A 22,649-nucleotide genomic window follows, 5' to 3' on the forward strand; every position below is an offset into this window, starting at 1 on the left:
GGGCTATAAAACTGCTTAGCCACACCATGAAAATATGGGAAAGAGTAATTGATAGACGGATACGTGAAGAGACCGGAATATCCGAGAATCAATTTGGCTTTATGCAGGGTAGATCAACAACAGATGCAATTTTCATTATAAGGCAGTTGATGGAAAAATTCAGGAGTGAAGAAACAAACGCTCATATGGTATTCATTGATCTTGAGAAAGCATTTGATAGAGTTCCTCGAGAGATTCTGTGGTGGCCACTCAATAAGAAAGGAGTCTCTGGTGAATATGTAAAGATTGTGAGGGATATGTATGAGGGAGTAACGACTAGTGTTAGGACAGGTGTGGGAGAGACTGATAAATTTTATGTGAAAGTAGGATTGCATCAAGGTTCTGTGCTTAGTCCGTATTTATTCTCATTAGTTTTGGACCAGATAACAGCGAAAATACAGGGTAACATTCCATGGTACTTAATGTATGCTGATGATGTCGTGTTAGTAGGAAATAGTGAAAGAGACTTAGAACAAAAACTGGAACAGTGGAGACAAGCTCTGGAGGAAAAAGCTTTAAAACTTAGTAGGACAAAAACAGAGTATTTGGAATGTTCATTTAAAGATGGAGCTACTACAAATAAAATGGTATCTTTGGATGGTGAAATGATTGTAAAAAGCAATAGTTCTAAGTACCTAGGATCGGTATTACAGATTAATGGAGAAATACATGGAGATGCATGCAGTAGAATTAGGGCTGGATGGATGAAGTGGAAAGAAGCGAGTGGTGTGTTGTGTGACAGAAAAATCCCAATGAAGCTGAAGGGAAAATTCTATAAAACAGCCATAAGACCAGCTATGATGTACGGAACTGAATGTTGGGCAGTGAAAAAGAAAGAGGAACAGCGAATGCATGTGGCGGAAATGAGAATGATTAGATGGATGAGTGGAGTGACAAGGAAGGATAAAATTAGAAATGAGTATATTAGGGGAAGTCTAGGTGTGGCACCAATTGATGCCAAAATGAGAGAGCATAGGTTAAGATGGTTTGGTCATGTTCAACGTCGAGATGTTAACCACCCAATACGAAGAATAGCTGAAGTGCAGATTCCTGGAAGGAGTAGGAGAGGAAGACCAAAGAAGACCTGGGGGGAGACGATAAGGCAGGACATGTTGGTAAAGGGGATTAATATTGATATGGCCCAAGATAGAATTGTGTGGAGAAATGCAATTAGGGGAGCCGACCAAGCATAGGGATAAGGCACAGAGAATGATGATTCTAGTTGTCAATAGATGGCGCTATAATCGAAAAAATTATTTACTACTTATATAATATATCTACGAATATAATCTGTACAATTTATAAGACTATACAAATAAAAGAAAATACCATTTTATAAATGCAATAAACACATTTTTTTTATGCCAAATTGCAAATAAAATGTGACAACTGTCAGATTTAACTAAAATGTCATGTTAGAATAAATGTCATAAATGTGTATTATCACGGACTTACCCTTTTTTCTATCATTTGTGACGCACTGAAAAATGCTCATGAAAAGAAGCATATACAAAAATTTATAACATAATAAAATTAAATGCCATAAATTTGATGAACTATAAATCGACAGATTTATAGTTCAGACAGATATATATTATATATATTAGATATATATTATAGACAGATACATATATATGAAATGACAAAATAAAATATAAAATTATAGTCAATTTCGCGTATAGAGTTAGGGTTATTTTAACAGATATTAAATTTAGCTATGGAATTTTACATACAGTTGAGTCCAGGAATCTTTACCCGTTCGTCATTAATACCTGGCGAGATAAAACACATATTTGATAACTCAAATTTTAACCTGCGGGATCGGTACTCACCGGAGGGATCGTAGACGTTCGGATACAATTAGCGTCTCTTTGCAAAGACAATGACGTCGACTTTGCAAAGTAACAAGACACTTACTCAACACACACACTACACATGACACTATAGGTACCTAACTAAAAAAAAAAAAGTTCACCGTACCTACGATGGCAATGGCCATTAAAGCATTAACTAAAAAAGGGAGGCATTAGCTAAAAAAAAAAAAGAATTTGTGTGTACTTTGTACGCACGTAAGAAGTTATACTTCTACTACATATTATGTGATTTTTAAGACAATACCAAACATTAAAAAAAATAAAAGAATAAAACGCACACAAACACATTGAAAAATGCCACAAAGAAAAAATGATTTCTGAACGATAATAATTGTTGGCAAAAATTTTAAATACGCATTTTCTAAAAAAAAAAATTATAAAACAAATATACTTACAATCATAAAATGCATAAAAAAATAAAAAATAAAAACTTGCATCGGGAATCGAACCCGTGAATTTCGGGGCGCTTTGATTCGTAATCGAAGCCTAGACTCACTCGTCCAATTCCACATTATTTTTCATGTGAAAAAATAGGGTAACTGAACGTTTTACTGTTTGACAGTTGTTTTGAATATAATTAAATTATGTAGTTTAAATTTTGTGGAAGAAAATATTAAAATACAACAAAACAGTACGAAAACAATATATTAGATGAAGATTGGTAGAACTTTTGTTGGTAATCAAATTAAGTATGTAAATCAAAGCATTACATACCTACTAGATAAATAAATCTACGCCAAAAAATCATAATTTAAAAATAAAAATGGGACCTAATTTGGGATTTCTCTCTAAAATCCCCATTCTTGAGAAAATAAATGTACATATTTCAACCTAATCCAAATGTATAATTACAATATGATTATAATAAAAACTACTTACCAAATTAGAATGAGTTTTCCTTGTCCAAAATAGTCCAAAAGTCCAAAAATATAGGTATATGAAAACTATTTAAAAAGGCAGTATAACTATTAACTAACTTTTGTTTGTTGTTTCTTTTCACACAAATTTTAAAACGCAACAACCATAAATAATCTAACTACAGCTGTGCCACAGACGCCATATTGAATAATTTTTGACATGTCATTTGAACATCCAATCAGAACAAAGTTATAATGCGCATGCGCCGGGATCATAGGTTTTAACATATAAAAATTCACCCTCATATCGCCGGTAAGGAAGTATAACTTCAAAAATTAACCTGTGATAGGAGCAGTAACTATTTACTGTCCTTGCTGTTACGTTTAGTAAATTTCAATTTCCGACTTATCATCGACTTATTTCGTATGCTTTAAATGATGACGCAAGGGTAAAGATTCCTGGACTCAACTGTAAGTTTTGACAATATAATAATAAGGATAATTTACGATTCAATATATTGAAAATAATTAAAATACTAAAGATAAGATACATATTACAGAAAAAGTGCGAGTAAAACTTACACATTCATTATTTCTTAGTCGACAATAACTGCGATAAAGATGATACCTAATATAATAAAATTAAATACAATGGAAACTTAAAAATGAAGATATAGCGGTGGTTGAGGAAAGTTCTTACAATCGTGCATTTTTGGCCTTAGATGATAATAATTTAAAAAGTCCATTGAAGGAAACATAGAGGTTTGGTTATCGAAGTCCACAAAACTTGTCATTAACCTTGCCTGGTCCAAGTCTCCAACATTGAATATCGTAAAGGGGAATGTTGAGATATCAATACCTTTACCAATAATGTCGTTTGAGGTTATTATGTTCATTTAACTGTTTATATTCCCTGAAGAACTTTTTGCAACGTCGGCATACAGTGATTACATGTACCCATCTATCATGAGCCTCTGTCTCTTGAAGAGATTTAAAAGATTTATCACAATATAAGCATTCAAAATTATGTGTTAGTTTAACATGCAGACGAAGTAGCTCATTTGATCTAAATAAACTATCGCATTGTGGACATTTAATAGTTAAATGAACGTCGTTATCATGGGAATTTACCTCCTCAGAAGATTTAAACCCTTGATTACAATACGGGCATTGAAAATTATGTTTATTTTGAATATGAGTATCTAGCTGCTGATCTGAGCTGAACAATCTAATACAATTTGGACACTTAACAGAATTCAAATTACTCGCATTACCAGATGTATGGGATTTATTACCATATAAGTTTTTACAAAGTGGATTATGCTTTTGTAGATCTTTTTCTTCATTGAATAACCTATCACAATGTGGGCACTCAATTGTAAGATGTATGCATCTCTCATGAAATGATCTTTCTTGGTCGTATGAAAATGTTTCATCACAATATCGGCATTCAAAATAATGATTGATATTAATATGCGGTTGTAGGTGTTTATCTTCTCTAAACAATTTATCGCAATAAGGGCACTTAATTGTTAGATGTACGCTGATATCGTGGATATTTTGCTGTTCAAAACTTTCAAACGAATCATCACAATATTGGCATCTTAAATCATGTTTACCTTCAATATGTATCTGCAAATTTTCACTTTCATTAAAAGAACTATCACAATGGTAACACTTAAATGGTTCATGTACTTCTCGTTCGTGATGGTCTCTCTCTTGCGCTGTTGTAAACCAATTATTACAATGTTCGCACCAAAACTTATGTTTACTTCTGTTATGGTTACCCATGCCTATTGCCCCACTGATGAATAAATCGCAATGTTGGCACTTGTGATAAATACAATGAGCATTTAGTTCCTCCTCTGGCCAGAAATTCACAGAACAATACTTACATTTAATCCAGTGTTTAACATTCACATGCTGACAAAGGATTCCATAAACAGAGGAGGAGAATTCACAATCCCTGCATTTATAAAAATAGTGTTTCTCTTCTATATGTTGATTTCTTTTCTCCTTTGTCTCAAACTTATCATCACAATATGAGCATAAAAACGCTGAATCATGTTCAGCTTTAATATGCTGTTGCAGTTTATTATCTTTTGTAAAAAATGTAGCGCAATTCGGACACTCACATTTTAAATGTTCTTCTTTGTCGTGAATATTTTTCTCATTTATGGACAGAAACAAAACGTCACAAAATTTGCACGTTAAATGTTTATTTGCATGCGGAATTGCCTCCTCATATGTTTTGAATCTACTACCACATACCTGACACTCCACGAAAAAATGTTCTTTAAAATGGATATCTCTCGCCTTGATGGAGTCAAACAAATCATAACAATATTCACATGCAAATGAGTGAATATCTTTATTATGAGACGTTAGTTGGTCATCTGTTTTGAAGGATATACCACAAGGTATACACTTTGGACGGGCTTCCTCGTGAACATTTCTCTCCTCAACTGAATCAAACCATTTGCCACAACATTCACAAGTAAACCTGTGTTTGACATTCCAATGATAATAAGCTAGATTTGCTGTTCTAAAATACAACGGGCATTGACATTCGCTTTGAAATATGATATGCTCGTTATTTTGGTGACGATTCCTATCTTCAATATCTAAAAAGGCAATCTCACAATATGCACATCTAAAATGCTGCTTTTTGTAATGCTGCTTTCGTAAATCATCAGTCCTAAATCCATACCACATGCAGTTTAAGCGACACCGAAGTCTATCTTTTTCATCATAACTAAACATTTCAACTATTGTCACAACGATGCTTAGAAGTATATGTGTTAAGACTAAATAAATTAACAATTTACTGATATTTATATATAATTACATTATCTGCCAATCACTTAAGTTACGAGAACATATTTAGAGATTTTTTTAAAGATTTTTTTATACAAATGAGGAACTTTAGTTCTCTGGATTTTACTAGTATCATAGCAAGCGGAAATAGTCGGTGGATCTAATTTGCTTCTTATTATTTTTAGAATTTTCTCCAATGGTACATTTTCGACAGGAGTGGTGATATCGAAACTGATTAGCATCATCATTCTCTTTGCCTTATCCCTATGCGGGGTCGGCTTCCCTAATTGCATTTCTCCACACAATTATATCTTGGATCATATCAATATTAATTCCTTTTACCAACATGTCTGTTATGTTCTTCTTGTGTGCTTATTGTTAGAATTATAGAATTGACGACAGTTTCTTATTTAGTATTTATTGAATACAAACTCATTTATTACATTCGGATTATATCTCAAGAGCCCCCTCGACCTCTCTGTCAACTGTCCATCTCCGTTGCCATCTTCACTTCACACTTCACACCATGTCACTAATGTTAAGGCAGGTTTACAAATATAAAGGTCAGTTTACAACTTAACACTACATAACATGCCCCTTTTTTTTTTAACAAAAAAACTAAACTATCCATTCAAATTAAATATACTTGCAATATTACATTGCCACATTACTATTCTGAAAATGAAAACCTTTTTGGTCTATTTACTATTCGACCACTCCTGGTACAAAATTGATTATTTACATTTTGTCTGTGTGTCCTATCTACGTTAACATTCGAATTGTTATAACTTTGAGTTGAAATTGTTGTATTGTTGTTCATATTTGGAATCTCATGCAAAGTGGAACTAGCTGCTGTACTATTTTCATGCTTAACTAACACTTCACTATCATGTCTACTAATTGTACTGGCAGGCTTTAATATGTGTTGTCTGTTCCTACGATAATGTACACCTTCAGGTGTTCTGACGACATATGATCTTGGAAAAGGACCTATTTCTATCACAGTAGCAGGTAACCACGGTGATGATGGAACCTTTTTATAAAATACATTTTCCCCAACAAACAGATTTGGTAGATTTCTTGCTGACCGATCGTGATATTCTTTTACTTTCCTTTCTTTTTCCTTCATGAATTTGCTATATTCATCTCTATCTATTGTTTTTGGTATGAGTATATTTTCACTAACTGGTAATTTCATTCTTAAATTACGTGACATTAATAACTGAGCTGGAGAATAACCACATTCTAATGTCGTATTTCTGTATTGCAATATTCCCTGATAAGGATCAGAGCCTGACTCTATACACTTGTTAAAAATATTCTTTACAGTCTGAACTGTTCTTTCTACCAAACCATTACTTTTTGGATAATAAGGACTAGAACTTTGATAAGAAATATCCCAATCTGCTAAAAATGACTGAAATTCTTTTGATGAGAATGGAGGACCATTATCAGACATTAAGATCAATGGTATTCCATGTCTCGCAAATATAGACTTCATTGTACTAATTACCTCTTTTGCTGAAGTATTATTTAAAGGTGCTATTTCAAAGTATTTGGAATAGTAGTCTACTAATAATATATATGTGACTTTACTATAATAAAAAAAATCGACACCAATTTTCTGCCAAGGCAAAGTTGGTATTTCATGTAGTAATAGTTGTTCTGGACTATTTGATTTATGATATTTAATACATGCTGGACACTGTTCAACTTTATTCTTTATATCCATTGTCATGCCTGGCCAAAAAACCACTGTACGTGCTTGTCGAACACATTTTTCATATCCTAAATGACCTTCATGAATTATTTCTAATATGACTTGACGCAATGACTCAGGAATTACTATTTGGTTTCCTTTGAAGACTAGACCATCTACAACATGTATTTCATGACTAAAATTGTAATATGGTTTAATTTCTGTTTCCAGTTTATTTTTAGAACTTGGCCAACCTTCATTATAATATGTTATTAATGATTGTAAAACTCCATCAGTTTTGGTTGCTGCCTGTATTTCCATTAATTTCTTTGAAGACACAGCTAAATTGTTAACTAATAGACTTCCATGTATACGTAACTCTTCATCTCCACTATCAGTATTATCTGGACCTTCTACTGGTGCCCTACTTAATGTATCTGCGATGAAAAGAAATTTTCCTGGAGTATAACTAACTTCCAAATCATAAAGCTGTAAGTTTAGCATCATCCTTTGCAAACGTGCTGGAACCTCAGATAATGGTTTCTTAAAAAGACTGACTAATGGTTTGTGATCTGTTTCAACTTGTACTTTTCTACCATATATATATTGTTTAAATCTAGTACATCCGAACTGGATTGCATACAACTCTTTCTCTATTTGTGCGTAATTTGACTGAGACTGTGACAAAGATTTAGATGCATATGCTATAGGTTTTTTGTTTTGTAAAATTACTGCACCAACTGCAAACTTTGAACTATCAACTGATAATGTTAAAGGTAGATTGTTATCAAAATATGCTAGTACAGGCGTTTGACTAATAGTTTCTTTAAGCGACTCAAATTCTCTTCCATGCTCTTCTGTCCAATGAAAACTAATATTTTTTTTCAATAACAACCTTAAATTCTTTGTACGCTCTGCTAAATTATCTATGTACTCACCTAAATAATTAATCATTCCCAAAAATCTTCTAATATCAGCTACACAGTTAGGAATAGCCATTTGACAAATTGCACTCACCTTACTAGAATCTGGATATATGCCTTCTGCATTAAAAATGTGACCCAAATATTTAATATCTGACAATAGAAATTTACATTTATCCATATTGAATCTTAAATTGAATTGTTTTGCCCTCTCTAGTACTAGTTCTAGTATTTTATTGTGACCTTCCAAAGTTTCACTATAAATTAGAATATCATCTATATACAAACAGACTCCTTGTATGTCTCCGACTATTTCATTCATTACTTTATGAAAAATCTCAGGAGCGCAGCTTATACCATAAGGTAATCTTGTAAATCTAAACCTTCCAAAGGGTGTATTAAATGTGCATAGCTTAGAACTCTCTAAATCTAATTGTATCATCCAAAACCCTGATTGTGCATCTAACGTTGAAAAATATTTTGCTTTTGCTAATTTTGACCTAATCTCATTAAATGTTGGTATGGGATAATGACATCTTTTTAAAGCCTTGTTTAAATTACGAGGATCCAGACAAACTCTCAAACTTTTATTATTTTTTTCGACTAAGACTATTGAATTTACCCATTCACTCGCTTCATTGACTTTTTCTATAACCCTCGTAGACAACATTCTGTTTAATTCTTCTTTTAATTTATCATGTAAAGAAAAAGGTATTCTTCTTGGCGGTTCTATTATAGGTTTAATATTTTTATCAACTTCTAAGTGACATATATTAGGTAGACAACCTAGACCAGTAAAAACTTCTTTATTTTTCTCTATGATAGACTCATGACTTACTAGACTAACTCTTTTAATTAATTTTAACTTTTGACAAGTATCTAGACCCAAAATTGTTTGACACTCCAAATTCACAACAATGAACTCAATACTTTCTAACCTATTCTCAATTTCACATAACAAATTTACTTTTCCTGCTACAGGTATCACATCGTTTGAAAAAGACTTTAAATTTATACATGTAGGTACTAGTTCTAACTTTTCTACATTAACCTCATTAAAAATTTTTATTGACATAACATTAGCTTGTGCACCTGTATCTAAATAACATAATACATTTATTTTATTGATGCTGACTACAATTGACCAATTCTGATTAATACTGTTCTGACTAATTGTTTTAATAACAAAAGATGAATCATTTCCATTATTAGATGGTTGTTCTGTATTTTCTCTTAAATTTATATTATTTACTCTTTTAGTTAAACAACATCTTGCATAATGACCTTGTTTATTACAAAAATAACAAATAGCTACTAGTGCTGGACATTTATTTCTATGGTTTTCACCACATCTTTGACAAACCTTTCTTACCACTTGGTTATTTTCATTATTCCTATCCTGATTTGCATATAAATTATTTCTTGATCTAAAATTAAAGTTCTGACTCGTTACCTGACTTTGATTGTTTGTACCATCTACGTTATACTGTTGATTATCATTTCTCCAACTTGGACCTGGGACTTCATTCCTATACCTCCAACGATTTGAATTGTGACTCTTGTAACCGTTATTTTGGTAATCATTTGGACCTGGATCATCTTTATTCTTCTCGACTTTGTATACCACTGCTTCTGAATTTTTATTTAACTGCTGTACTTGCATTTGAGTTGTTATTATATTTTGAGCAATTTGTAATACCTTTTCTGTCTTCAGATCTGCTTCTTGCAATAGTTTTTGCTTAATTGAGTGGTGTTTAGGATTTAAACCAATAATGAACATGTCACATACCAAACTTTCTTTCAAATCTCCTAATTCACATGTTAAACTCAAATTTTTTAAACTTGTCATGAAATCTTCAATGGTTTCACCATCTTTCTGTACTCTAGTAAGAAAATAATGTCTTTCTACTGTTAAATTCTTCTTCGGGTTACAATATTTTTCAAATTTTTCTACTACTTCTTTAAATGTTACTGTATCCATGTTAACCTCAAATGACTTATAAATATTTCTTGCCTCTATACCAATGTAATGTAATAATAGAGCTACCTTTCTCGCATCATTTTCTTCCTCTAAACCTGTAGCCCTCAAAAATATTTTAAAATTCATGCACCATTGTTCCCAGTTGAAAGCTAAATTTCCATCCATCGACAAAGGTTGAATTTCATTGCCTACTATGTTACTTTTTATTTTTACAAGGACAGGTTGGTTCTGCTCTGCTGCATCTTGTTCTGCCATGGTTAATCTTTTTCTCTTTGACTGCTTTTTATTAAATTTCTTAACACTGGCCACGTGTTGTTAGGTTATGTTACGACTTTTTCTTTTGACTCTTGTAACGACTCTTCGATATTTTACTTAACTTTTTACTTCTGACACCATGTTATGTTCTTCTTGTGTGCTTATTGTTAGAATTATAGAATTGACGACAGTTTCTTATTTAGTATTTATTGAATACAAACTCATTTATTACATTCGGATTATATCTCAAGAGCCCCCTCGACCTCTCTGTCAACTGTCCATCTCCGTTGCCATCTTCACTTCACACTTCACACCATGTCACTAATGTTAAGGCAGGTTTACAAATATAAAGGTCAGTTTACAACTTAACACTACATAACAATGTCCTGCCTAATCGTCTCCCTCCAGATCTTCTTTGGTCTTCCTCTCCTACTCTTTCGAGGAATCTGCACTTGAGCGATTCTTCGTATTGGGTGATTAACGTCTCGACGTGGAACATGACCAAACCACCTTAACCTATGCTCTCTCATCTGTTCATCAATTGGTGCCACACCTAGACTTCCCCTAATAGACTAATTTTTAATTTCATTCTTTTTTGTCACTCCACTCATCCATCTAAGCATTCTCATTTCCGCCACATGCATTCGTTGTTCCTCTTTCTTTTTGACTGCCCAACATTCAGTTCCTTACGTCATAGCCGGTCCTATGGCTGTTTTATAGCATTTTCCTTTCAGCTTCATTGGAACTATTGTGTTACACAACACACCACTTGCTTCGTTCCACTTTATCCATTCAGCCCCAATTCTAATGCATGCATCTCCATATATTTCTCCATTACTCTGTAATACCGATTCTAGGTACCTACTTAAAAGTATTGCTTTTCACAATAATTTTTCTTTTATTAGTAGTAACCCCATCTCTAATAAACATTCAAATAGTCTGTTTTTGTTCTACTAAGCTTTAAACCTTTTCCCTCCAGAGCTTGTCTGCCACTGTCCCACTCCCAGTTTTTGTTCTAAATCTCTTTCACTATTTCCTATTAACACTACATCGTCAGCAAACATTAAGCACCATGGAATGTTACCCTGTAGTTTCACTGTTATCTGGTCCAAAAATAAAGAGAATAAATAAGGACTAAGCACCGAGCCGCCTTGGTGCAATCCTACTTTCACATAAAATTTATCAGTGTCTCCCACACCTATCCTAACAGTAGCCGTTACTCTCTCATACGTATCTCTCACAATACTTACATATTCACCAGGCCAGGGACTCCTTTATTATTGAGTGCCCACCACAGAATCTCTCGAGGAACTTTATCCTATGCTTCCAAGATCAATGAATACCATATCAGAGTTTGTTTCTTTATTCCTGTATTTTTCCATCAATCGCCAATCGAAACTGATTAGCAAATTGTTGGAATTATAATATACCTACTTGTAACGTTATAAACGTGATATCTTTGTTATTTTATTTTTATGTAAAATGGTTTTCCTTAAAAATTAGTTGGAGCCCTATCTTTCTTTTCTATAGGCCACTGTCTTTTCATTTGTAATTTAAATGTCTGTTTTTGTCCTAAGATATTTATGTTCTATGCTTCACTGTCATTTCAAAAAGCCAGAGGTGGTATTACGAACACTCGATATGAATCGTATCAGCCATGTTTTACCATAGCGCCTTACGGGAAAATATGGCGGATACGATTCGTATCGAGTGTTCGTAATCCCTATGCTGATCCAGAAGGTACGCATGCCAGCAACCCGGAAACCTCATTTTTCAAAATATACTACCCTCTATACATGTATTCTTTAGCAACTGACGTATTCTTCCATCCACCATGCAGCTCCAACGTTGTCATAAAGGCTCTAACGTCTGCCAGAAGTGTAGACACTGCCTTCAAGATGCAGACAGTTTCAGGATTGCTCAAACCTAGATATGCCATCTACTTTTGTAGCTGTCCACTTGAAGTTGGAAATCTGAAGACACATTCGTTGAACTGTCTGCTTATGAATTCGCATCTATCCGGATCTCTGATGAGGTAGTGTTACACCGAAACATGAAAGATCCTATTGATACCGATTCATATACAGAGGGTTTAACGAATACCGTCATGTACTCTTACGCCATTTTATTTGGTTTTTGTGTGTGTGAATCCCCGAATTTTTTTAATACAGGTACGCATATAATAATACAATTTAAAAATGACAATAGTATCAAATTAATCTAATATTAAGACAAACAAAATACTTATAGATAAAATAGTTTCTTTATTATTGCAAAAACAAGGTTACCTATTCAATTCGACGAATCAACTTGAAGCCAGAAAAATATCCTATGATCTAAACATTGATATCGATAATACAAGGATATTATTAAAAGTAAAAAACAATTTTAAATTAAAGAAAAGAGAAAAGTCCCAGATACAAAATTCATTATTAAAGTAAAAAGTAAAATCCTAAATAATTATTTAAATCTGAAACTTTTCTTATTGAAACCTCATTCTGGTAACATCCTTAATGTCTGACTTGTACAATTTATAAGACAAAAGACGACGACTAAAGAAAGCGAAAAGGGCTCTACAATATGCAGTCACATTCCGCTTTCATTCGTCTAGGAAAAAGGTCCGAAAGAAAGTTCCTAAATAGTACTTAAAATTCGAGTAAAGATTAAAGTACAAAATATTTTATCTTTACCCAGATTATTAAGGTTTTTACAGTTCTAAGCAACAAACTTTAAAGCTTTAAACGCGTTTCATCAAATAATTACCATGAAATTGGTTCATAATTACCTTAATTTTCAAACCTAAGTACCTACTTATCAAATACAAATTTTTGATGTTTGATAGATATAGTCTAACACGTGTAATGGACTTACCCAAGTTTTTTTTTTATATATTTTGACCCGCAGAATACGAATTTTTTGGGTAACAGTTGATCCGGATGTCGATAAGATTGTTATAGACAAAGAACTTGAGGAATTACATAACAGCGATTTCTCGCAAAACAAAACATCTTTTTGTATTTTTTGGGTCATTTTAAGCAAAAAATATTCCTACAAGTTTTTTCGTAGAATGCATTGTTTTCGAGATAACTGCGGTTGAACTTTCAAAAAATCGAAAAATTACAATTTTTGAAACAGAATAACTTTTGATTAAAAAATAAAGTAGCAATTCTGTTTACCGCATTTGAAAGTTTAAGTCAAATTGTATCGGTTTTGATTATTTGCATTGCTAAAAATTAATTTTTTTATTGTTAAAAAAAGCTATAAACACATAGTGTTTCCCGTGCCTAATACATGCGTTTTAACGCATGCTACGTAGAAATTGCCTCGCTTGCACTTGTAGCTACTCTACCTACTCGTTCGATTTTAAATGAGAAATCATGGAAAACATCACTCACGCACTTGGTGTTTATAGCTTTGTTTAACAATAAAATAATAAATTTTTAGCAATGCAAATAATCAAAACCGACATAATTTGACTTAAACTTTCAAATGCGGTAAGCAGAATTGCTACTTTATTTTTTAATCAAAAGTTATTCGGGTTCAAAAATTGTAATTTTTCGATTTTTTGAAAGTTCAACCGCAGTTATCTCGAAAACTATGCATTCTACGAAAAAACTTGTAGGAATATTTTTTGCTTAAAATGACCCAAAAATACAAAAAGATGTTTTGTTTTGCGAGAAATCGCTGTTATGTAATTCCTCAAGTTCTTTATCTATAAAAATCTTATCGACATCCGGATCAACTGTTACCCAAAAAATTCGTATTCTGCGGGTCAAAATATATAAAAAAAAACTTGGGTAAGTCAATCTGAATTAAGGAGGCCGTTGTTCCCCCCCCCCCCCCTGGCGACAGGACTAATAAAGGCATTTAATATTTAATTACGATTCAGAGATCATTACCATCTCTCTATGGACCATTTCAACCTCTTGGTATCTTCAGGAGAGCCTGTAATGATGCTCTGAGCCATTTTCGCCAAGTATGCCAATTACAATGAAATAACTAACATTTAGACTCCTCACTTAGCGACCTCTACTAAAGGAAAGGAAAGGTCTGGCTTTTGGGTTTCGCCCGTTTCGCCTTTCCTTTTATGTTTGAGTTTAACATGTTTATCTAACAAAAAATCTTCTCTGAAGAGCCTTTGACGATCTGGGCACGCATTGGTTAGATGTACACTTCTATCGTGAGCTTCTGTCTCCTGAAGGGATTTAAAAGATTCGTCACAATATAAACACTCAAAATTATGTTTTAGTTTAATATGCCGACGAAGTAGCTCATTTGATCTAAATAAACTTTCGCATTGTGGACATTTAATGGTTAAATGCACGTCGCTATCATGGGAATGTACCTCCTCAGAAGATTTAAATGATTTATTACAATACGGGCATTGAAAATGATGCTTGTTTCGAATATGAGTATCTAGCTCTAAATCTGAATTGAGCAATCTAACACAATTTGGACATTTAAAATAATTCAAATTTCTCCTATTACCAGACCTATTACCTATTATAGCATATAAATTTTTACAAAGAGGATTGTGCTTTTCTAAATCCTTTTCTTCACTGAATAACGTATCGCAGTGTGGGCACTCAATTGTAAGATGTATGCATCTCTCATGAAATGATCGTTCCCGATTGTATAAAAATGTTTCATCACAATATCGGCATTCTAAATAATGTTCAATATTAACATGCTGCTGGAGTTGTTTATCTTCCCTAAATAATCTATCACAATAAGGGCACTTAATTGTCAGATGTACACTGATATCGTGAATATTTTGCTCTTCAAAACTTTCGAATGAATCATCACAATATTGGCATTTTAAATCATGTTTATCTTCAATATGTTGCCGCATATGCCAATTTTCACTATAGAAACTATCACAATGGTAACACTTAAATGGTTCATGTACTTCTCGTTCGTGATGATCTCTCTCTTGCGCTGTTGAAAAGAAAATATTATCACAATATTCGCAAGGAAACTCATGTTTACATGTATTATGGTTAGAAGTTAAGTAAAGACGATAAATTAAGTGCCCAATTAAGAATTTATCACAATTTTGGCACTTGTGATCTATTAGATGACTATTTAGATCCTGCTGCTCTGGCCAGAAGTTTTCAGAACAATACTTACATTTTAACAAGTGTTTAATCTCCATATGCCGGGAAACGAGTTGATAAATAGAGGAAAATTCACAATACCGGCACTTATCAAATAAGTGTTTCACTTTTATATGTTTATTCCTTTTCTCCTTTGTCTCAAACTTATCAACACAATATAAGCATGAAAATACTGAACCATGTTCAGCTTTAATATGCTGTTTCAGTTTCTTATTTTTAGTAAAAATTGCTGTGCAATGCGGACACTCAAATTTTAAATGTACTTCTGTGTCGTGAATATTTTTCTCATCGTTGGACTTAAACAAAACATCACATAATCTGCACGTTAAATGTTTAACTGCGTGCGAAGTTTTGTCCTCTCTTGTTCTGAATCTACTACCACATACATACCAGGCATTCATGAATAAAATGATCTTTACTATGAAGATCTCTCGCCTCTACGGAGTCAAACAAGTCATAACAATCTTCACATGCAAAGGTGTGTATATCTTTATTATGAGACGTTAGCTGGTCATCTGTTTTGAAGAATATACCACAGGGTGTGTACTTTGGATGGGCTTCCTCGTGTTTATTTCTTTCCTCAACTGAAACAAAGCATTCGTAACAATATTCACAAATAAATGTGTGTTTGGTATCCCAATGATTAACTATAGATCTGTTCATATCATCTATAAAGTACCGGGTGTCCCAATAAGAATGGCTCTCGGCCATATCTCAGGAACCGTTTATAGTAGAGCTTTGAAATAAAAAATTTTATAACAAAAGTTGCCTCAGGAAAAGCCTGGAAATTATTTTCATAATTGTGGGACCACCGCTAGAGGGCGTAATTGAATATCAAAAATTAAAAAATCTAAATTTTACAAAATTTTCCTAATGAAGGGGCACTGGAAATCCGATCGTCGTATTCTTCATAAAATTCTACGCATATTTGATTTGACAAGTTTAGGTCTACCTTTGGAAATAAGAGGTGGGGGTGAGTGGGAACCTTGTTATGAAAAACTGGCTGTGAGTCCGGTTCTGCTTAATCAAATTTTGCAAACTTGGTCTTGTTGAAGACAGATCTTTTTCGTCAATGTAAAAGTTATGATTTCGAACCAACTTACTGAGTAATATGCCAGCTAGAAGGCGTTATTTTTTTTTTCAGAAATCTAGTGTTCCTTGGAAAATATTAAATACAAACATGCATTTTTAATACCATATTACAAAATTAGACAAAATTAGCAACAGAATAGCGAAAACCGCATGTTAATACCTTTTTTCTATCTCGAGATATCTTACAAAACGTGTAAAATTAAAAACATAACTGTTACTGTCACCGGTAAACGAAATAATTCATTAAAAGTAGGTTGCTATGGAAACAACAAAGAAACATTTTCCAGCTGTCAACGTATATTAGGTCTTTTCAACGCTTCTCATTTGTTTCGAGCCTCGTTCATATCTCGTATATTAATATTATACACGGACTATACGGCATATGACAGAGGCTCGAAACAAATGAGAAGCGTTGAAAAGCCCTATTACAAAGAAATAAAAACAACTATTTAGTGATGACATAAACGTTCAAATTTTTGCCCATCATTTTCATTGCAAACATTTACTCTTTCAAGAGTAGATTGAACAGCAGTCTCAATTTCTGCTTTCGATATGCTTTGAATGGCGTTTAGTATTCTCTGGATAATGTATTCTAGAGTAGTGTATGATGGGCAACAATTTGAATATTTAGGTCGTCACTAAGTAGTTCTTTTTGTTCTGTGTTATATTTAATTTTAATAGTATTGTTTCTCTTTATATTGTTGTTTTAATTAATTATATTTTTATACGTTGACATCTGGAAAATGTTATTTTGCTTTTTTTCCACAGCACACTACTTTTCGTTAACTTAGTTTACCGGTGATAGTAACAGTTATGTATAAAATTTACACGTTTCTCGAGATATCTTGAGATAGACAAAAGGTATCGACATGCGGTTTTCGCTATTCTATTGCTAATTTAATCTAATTTTATAAAGTATGATTAAAAATGCATACTTGTATTTAATATTTTCCAAAGAAAACTAGATTTCTGAAAAAAATTAAATAACGCCTCCCAGCTGGCTTATTACTTATTAGGATGGTTCAAAATTATCACGCTTACATTGAAGAAAAAGATCTCTCTTCAACAAGACCCAGTTTTCAAAATTTGATTTAGCAGAACCGGACTTACAGCCAATTTTTCATAACAAGGTTCCCACTCACCCCCACCTCTTATTTGCAAAGGTAGAGTTAAACTTGTTAAATCAAATATGCGCAGAATTTGATGAAGAATACAATAATCGGATTTCCAGTGCCCCTTCATTAGGAAAATTTTGTAAAATTTAGATTTTTTTATTTCTGATATTCAATTACGCCCTCTAGCGGTGGACCCACAATTATGAAAATAATTTCCAGGCTTTTCCTGAGGCAACTTTTGTTATAAAATTTTTTATTTCAAAGCTCTACTATAAACCGTTCCTGAGATATGGCCGAGAGCCATTCTTATTGGGACACCCGGTACAATGGGCATAGGCTGCATTGAACTATTTTATGTTTTGTACTTTGGTGATGATTCCTATCTTCAATCTTTAAAAAGGAAATCTCACAATATGCACATCTATAATGCCGTTCTTTTTTATGTCGCTGTCGTAAATCATCTGTCGAAAATCTACATCTGCAATTTAATCGACACTTTATAAATTCTTTTTCACCACTACTTAACATTTCAACTATTGCTACAATGATGCTTAGAAGTATGTTAAAACTAAATAAATTAATAATCTCCCGATATTTATACTTACATTATTTGCCAATCACTTATAAAGTTCCTAGAACATAAAGTACTTACAGATATTTTTTTTAAGATTTTTTTGATACAAATGAGAGTTTTATTCCTTTGATTCACTGGATGTTACTAGAATTAGAACATGGATGAATAGTCGAAGGAAATATACACAACCAAACTTATCATGTATTTCAAAGAAATATTTATTTCTGTTGAAAAAACTTTTGTTGCTATACTATAAACTATTGTTGCGAAGAATAAAGGTTTTCATTGAAAATAAACCAATCGATATAGTGGGACTTACAGTCCATTCTTTAACGGTAAAATATTGCAAAACCTCTAAATTTTTAAGAACCGCTTAGATTGACATGAAATTTGGCATGCACATAGCTAAGAAGTCAAAGAAAAAAAGTGATATTGTGCCGATATGTGATTTTGCCCCGGGGGTGGTTTTCACCCCCTCTCGGGGGTGAAAAAGTATTCGTCCAAAGTAAGTCCGGAAATGGATAAACTGACTAATTTTAAGTAACTTTTGTTCTATAGAGTTTTTTCACTAAGTCAATACTTTTCGAGTTATTTGCCAGTGAATATGTTCATTTTTTCAACAAAATAACCACGCTTTTAGGCGGTTTTTCGCAAATAACTCAAATATGTAGTAAGTATTTTGTCGAGAAAACATTCTTAGCAAAAATATAGCCTGTAAAAAATTAAAAAACAAGGTGTATATATCACGTCTCTATACCTAGTAGAAGCAGAGTTATAGTTAATCAAAAATAGGTTCATATTCGTCAAATTCCAAATGGAATACTTTAACGTGAAATAACCAAAAATGAAGCACATTTCGGGGAAAATTCATTACAACTTATTTAAAGTGTTTGAAAAAGCTTCATTTTCGTTTTATAAAAAAAATCTCTAGCATCAAAAGTAAACAAGTTACGCTTAAAATAAAGCTGGTCCCTTTTTTTGGTAAAAAAATCGGGAAAATCACCCCCTAATTAGTATCTCAAATGAACTTAATCGATACGACTTCACAAGTTTCTTGACTCGTGTATGTATTGTTTATATGATCAGTAAGTTTCATCGGTTCAAAGTCCTTATTTTTGAAAGGATGTAGTTAAAAGGGGTTGAACGAGTCACTGATCACGAATGTATGCAAATTTAGAAACACCAGATCTTAACAGAAAAACAAAAAAATACATGATATTCAGAAAAGCAATTCTGACTTTTTGTTTTTCGAGATTTTTGGTATCTCTAATAATTTTTAAGTTATTTAAAAAAAGCATATTTTTTAAAATTAGAATTTTTAAAAATTTTATTTTAAAACCAAATTTTTTCAAAAATAAGCACTTTGAATCGATGAAACTTACAGATCATATAAACACAACATAAGTTAAATAATTCGTGGAGCGGTAACGATTAATTTCATTTAAGTTGCTAATTAGGGGGCGGTCTTCCCGATTTTTTTTTGCCAAAACAAAAGGGACCAACTTTATTTTGAGCGTAACTTGCTTAAATTTAATGCTAGAAACTTTTTATAATAACAGAAATAATGATTTTTTTAAATACTTTAAAAAAGTTATAATGGGTTTTCTCCAAAAATGCTTAATTTTTTTGGATATTTCACTTCGAAATATTCCATTTAAAATTGGGTGAATATGAATCTATTTTTCATTGGCTATAACTCTGGTTCTACGAGGTCCAGAGACCTAACACGTACACCATTTTTTTTTACTTTTTTACAGGCTATATTTTTGCTAAGAACGTTTTTTTCGACAAAATACTTACTTTTTGAGTTATTTGCGAAAAACCGTCTAAAAATGTAGTTATTTTGTTGAAAAATGAACATATTCACTCGTAAATTACTCGAAAAGTGTTGACTTGGCGAAAAAGCTCTATAGAACAAAAGTTACTTAAAATTAGTCAGTTTATCCATTTTCGGGCTTATTTTGGACAGATATTTCTTCACTTTAAATAAAGAGGGGGTGAAAGTCATCCCCAGGGAAAAAGCACACATCGGCACAATATCACTTTTTTCTTTGACATGTAAGCTATGCGTATGCCAAATTTCATGTCAATCCAAGTAGTCCTGTCGCCAGGGGGGTACAACGGCTTCCTTAATTCAGATGGACTTACCCAAGTTTTTTTTATATATTTTGACCCGTAGAATACGAATTTTTTGGGTAACAGTTGATCCGGATGTCGATAAGATTTTTATAGATAAAGAACTTGAGGAATTACATAACAGCGATTTCTCGCAAAACAAAACATCTTTTTGTATTTTTTGGGTCATTTTAAGCAAAAAATATTTCTACAAGTTTTTTCGTAGAATGTATAGTTTTCGAGATAACCGCGGTTGAACTTTCAAAAAATCTAAAAATTGCAATTTTTGAACCCGAATAATTTTTGATTAAAAAATAAAGTAGCAATTCTGCTTACCGCATTTGAAAGTTTAAGTCAAATTATATCGGGTTTGATTATTTGCATTGCTAAAAATTAATTTTTTTATTGGTTAACAAAGCTATAAACACATAGTGTTTCCCGTGCCTAATACATGCGTTTTAACGCATTCTACGTAGAAATTGCCTCGCTTGCACTTGTAGCTACTCTACCTACTCGTTCGATTTTAAATGAGAAATCATTGAAAACATCACTCGCGCACTAGGTTTTTATAGCTTTGTTTAACAATAAAATAATAAATTTTTAGCAATGCAAATAATCAATACCGATATAATTTGACTTAAACTTTCAAATGCGGTAAGCAGAATTGCTACTTTATTTTTTAATCAAAAGTTATTAGAGTTCAAAAATTGCACATTTTCGATTTTTTGAAAGTTCAACCGCGGTTATCTCGAAAACTATGCATCCTACGAAAAAACTTGTCAGAGCATTTTTTGCCTAGAATGACCCAAAAAATACAAAAAGATGTTTTGTTTTGCAAGAAATCACTGTTATGTAATTCCTCAAGTTCTTTATCTATAACAATGTTATCGACATCCGGATCAACTGTTACCCAAAAAATTCGTATTCTGCGGGTCAAAATATATAAAAAAAACTTGGGAAAGTCCATCTGAATTAAGGAGTACCCCCCCTGGCGACAGGACTAAAGCGGTTCTTTAAAATTTTGAGCAAAAACGGTGAAAGAATGTACTAATAAGACAATCAGATAGTACAGCTCGGCACGGTATAGGTTATTTGCTTGAGTTGCAAATTGAACGAATATAAATAAACTAACTTTTGCATATAAACCCGAAAATATGCCTCATGTGGTGTTATAGAGCTTACAATGGGGAAAGATTATTGGTCTTGTGGAGCAAGTAATGTTTTCAGAGGGACATAGCTGCAGGGCTATTTGTAACACAGGGCGTTCTGTTCCCTAGCATGAAAACTTATGCTAAGTAACAATAACTAGAAAAGCTCAAAAATAAAGCAAGGAAAAGTTGCCAAAAACTAATAAGGGCTCGCCACGATCGTTTAATTGTCCAATCAGCTGAAAGGCAACCAACCATTTCTCACTTGCAGCTCCAAATGCAGCTTTTGGAAGCTACAGGTGTAACTGTTTCAGTTGAAACGATAAGAAGAAGAGTTCGTACTAAGAAGTATACAGCAAGCGACAGTTATGGGTTCCCGAGTTATCCAGGCAGCACAAGATTGATCGCATAAATTGGTGTCTTCACCACCAAAACTGGAACATTGGGAATTGACAAATGGTGCTATTTTCAGAAAATGTCAGGATTCGTGTAAAATCAGATGACCCACTAAATCGTGTACGTAGAGGTCGAGGAAGACAAGCAAGAACGAAAACTGTCAGATCTGTTCACAAATATAAAAGGGGAAGTGTAATCTTCTGGAGAGGAATTGTGATCCGTAAAAAAATTCTTTTAATTTTCATCCAATCAACTTTAACTGCTCACAGGCATGTTGATAACCTGTAGCTAAGCTCTGGAGAGGTGCAACAGGAGAAAATATAATTTTCATGCATGATGATGGACCTCCACATACCATTAGAGTGACTAGAGACATCATTGAAGCAGGAGGTGTCCCCTGTTTAGAGTGGCCTGCTTACTCACCCGAGCTTAACCTTATAGAGTATTTGTGGGATATGATTAAAAGAAAAATTAGAGCTCGCCGGGATAATCCACAAAACACCGCACGGCTAGTACAAGCTGCTCTTGAAGAATGGAGCAACCTACCACAACAAAAAGTTGATAATTTGATTAGGAGCGTGCTCAAGCAAACTGAAGCTTGCATAAGGACTAGTAGTAATAACACTGACTACAAAAAAAAAACAAAA

General features: G+C 32.9%; 1 protein-coding gene and 1 long non-coding RNA gene across 2 annotated transcripts; both read right to left on the reverse strand.

The window, feature by feature from the left end:
• Nucleotides 1-3,631: 3,631 nt before the first annotated feature.
• On the reverse strand, nucleotides 3,632-5,533 carry LOC114336365 (zinc finger protein 30-like). The gene has a single exon (XM_028286720.1). It carries the CDS (start codon nucleotides 5,531-5,533, stop codon nucleotides 3,632-3,634), a length of 1,902 nt encoding a protein of 633 aa, XP_028142521.1.
• A 7,103-nt stretch (nucleotides 5,534-12,636) lies between these two features.
• Nucleotides 12,637-21,106, reverse strand: LOC126887822 (uncharacterized). The gene is made up of 2 exons (XR_007699223.1): nucleotides 20,968-21,106; nucleotides 12,637-13,794 (listed from the first exon to the last, which is right to left on the reverse strand). It is a non-coding gene; the product is annotated as an uncharacterized LOC126887822 (long non-coding RNA).
• Nucleotides 21,107-22,649: the final 1,543 nt, after the last annotated feature.

The sequence above is a fragment of the Diabrotica virgifera genome, chromosome 7, assembly GCF_917563875.1.
Source record: "Diabrotica virgifera virgifera chromosome 7, PGI_DIABVI_V3a".
NCBI lineage: Eukaryota > Metazoa > Arthropoda > Insecta > Coleoptera > Chrysomelidae > Diabrotica > Diabrotica virgifera.

Excerpts from the sequence above, each read along its gene's own strand:
- LOC114336365 (XM_028286720.1), bottom strand. The coding sequence starts at position 5,533 with ATGTTTAGTTATGATGAAAAAGATAGACTTCGGTGTCGCTTAAACTGC.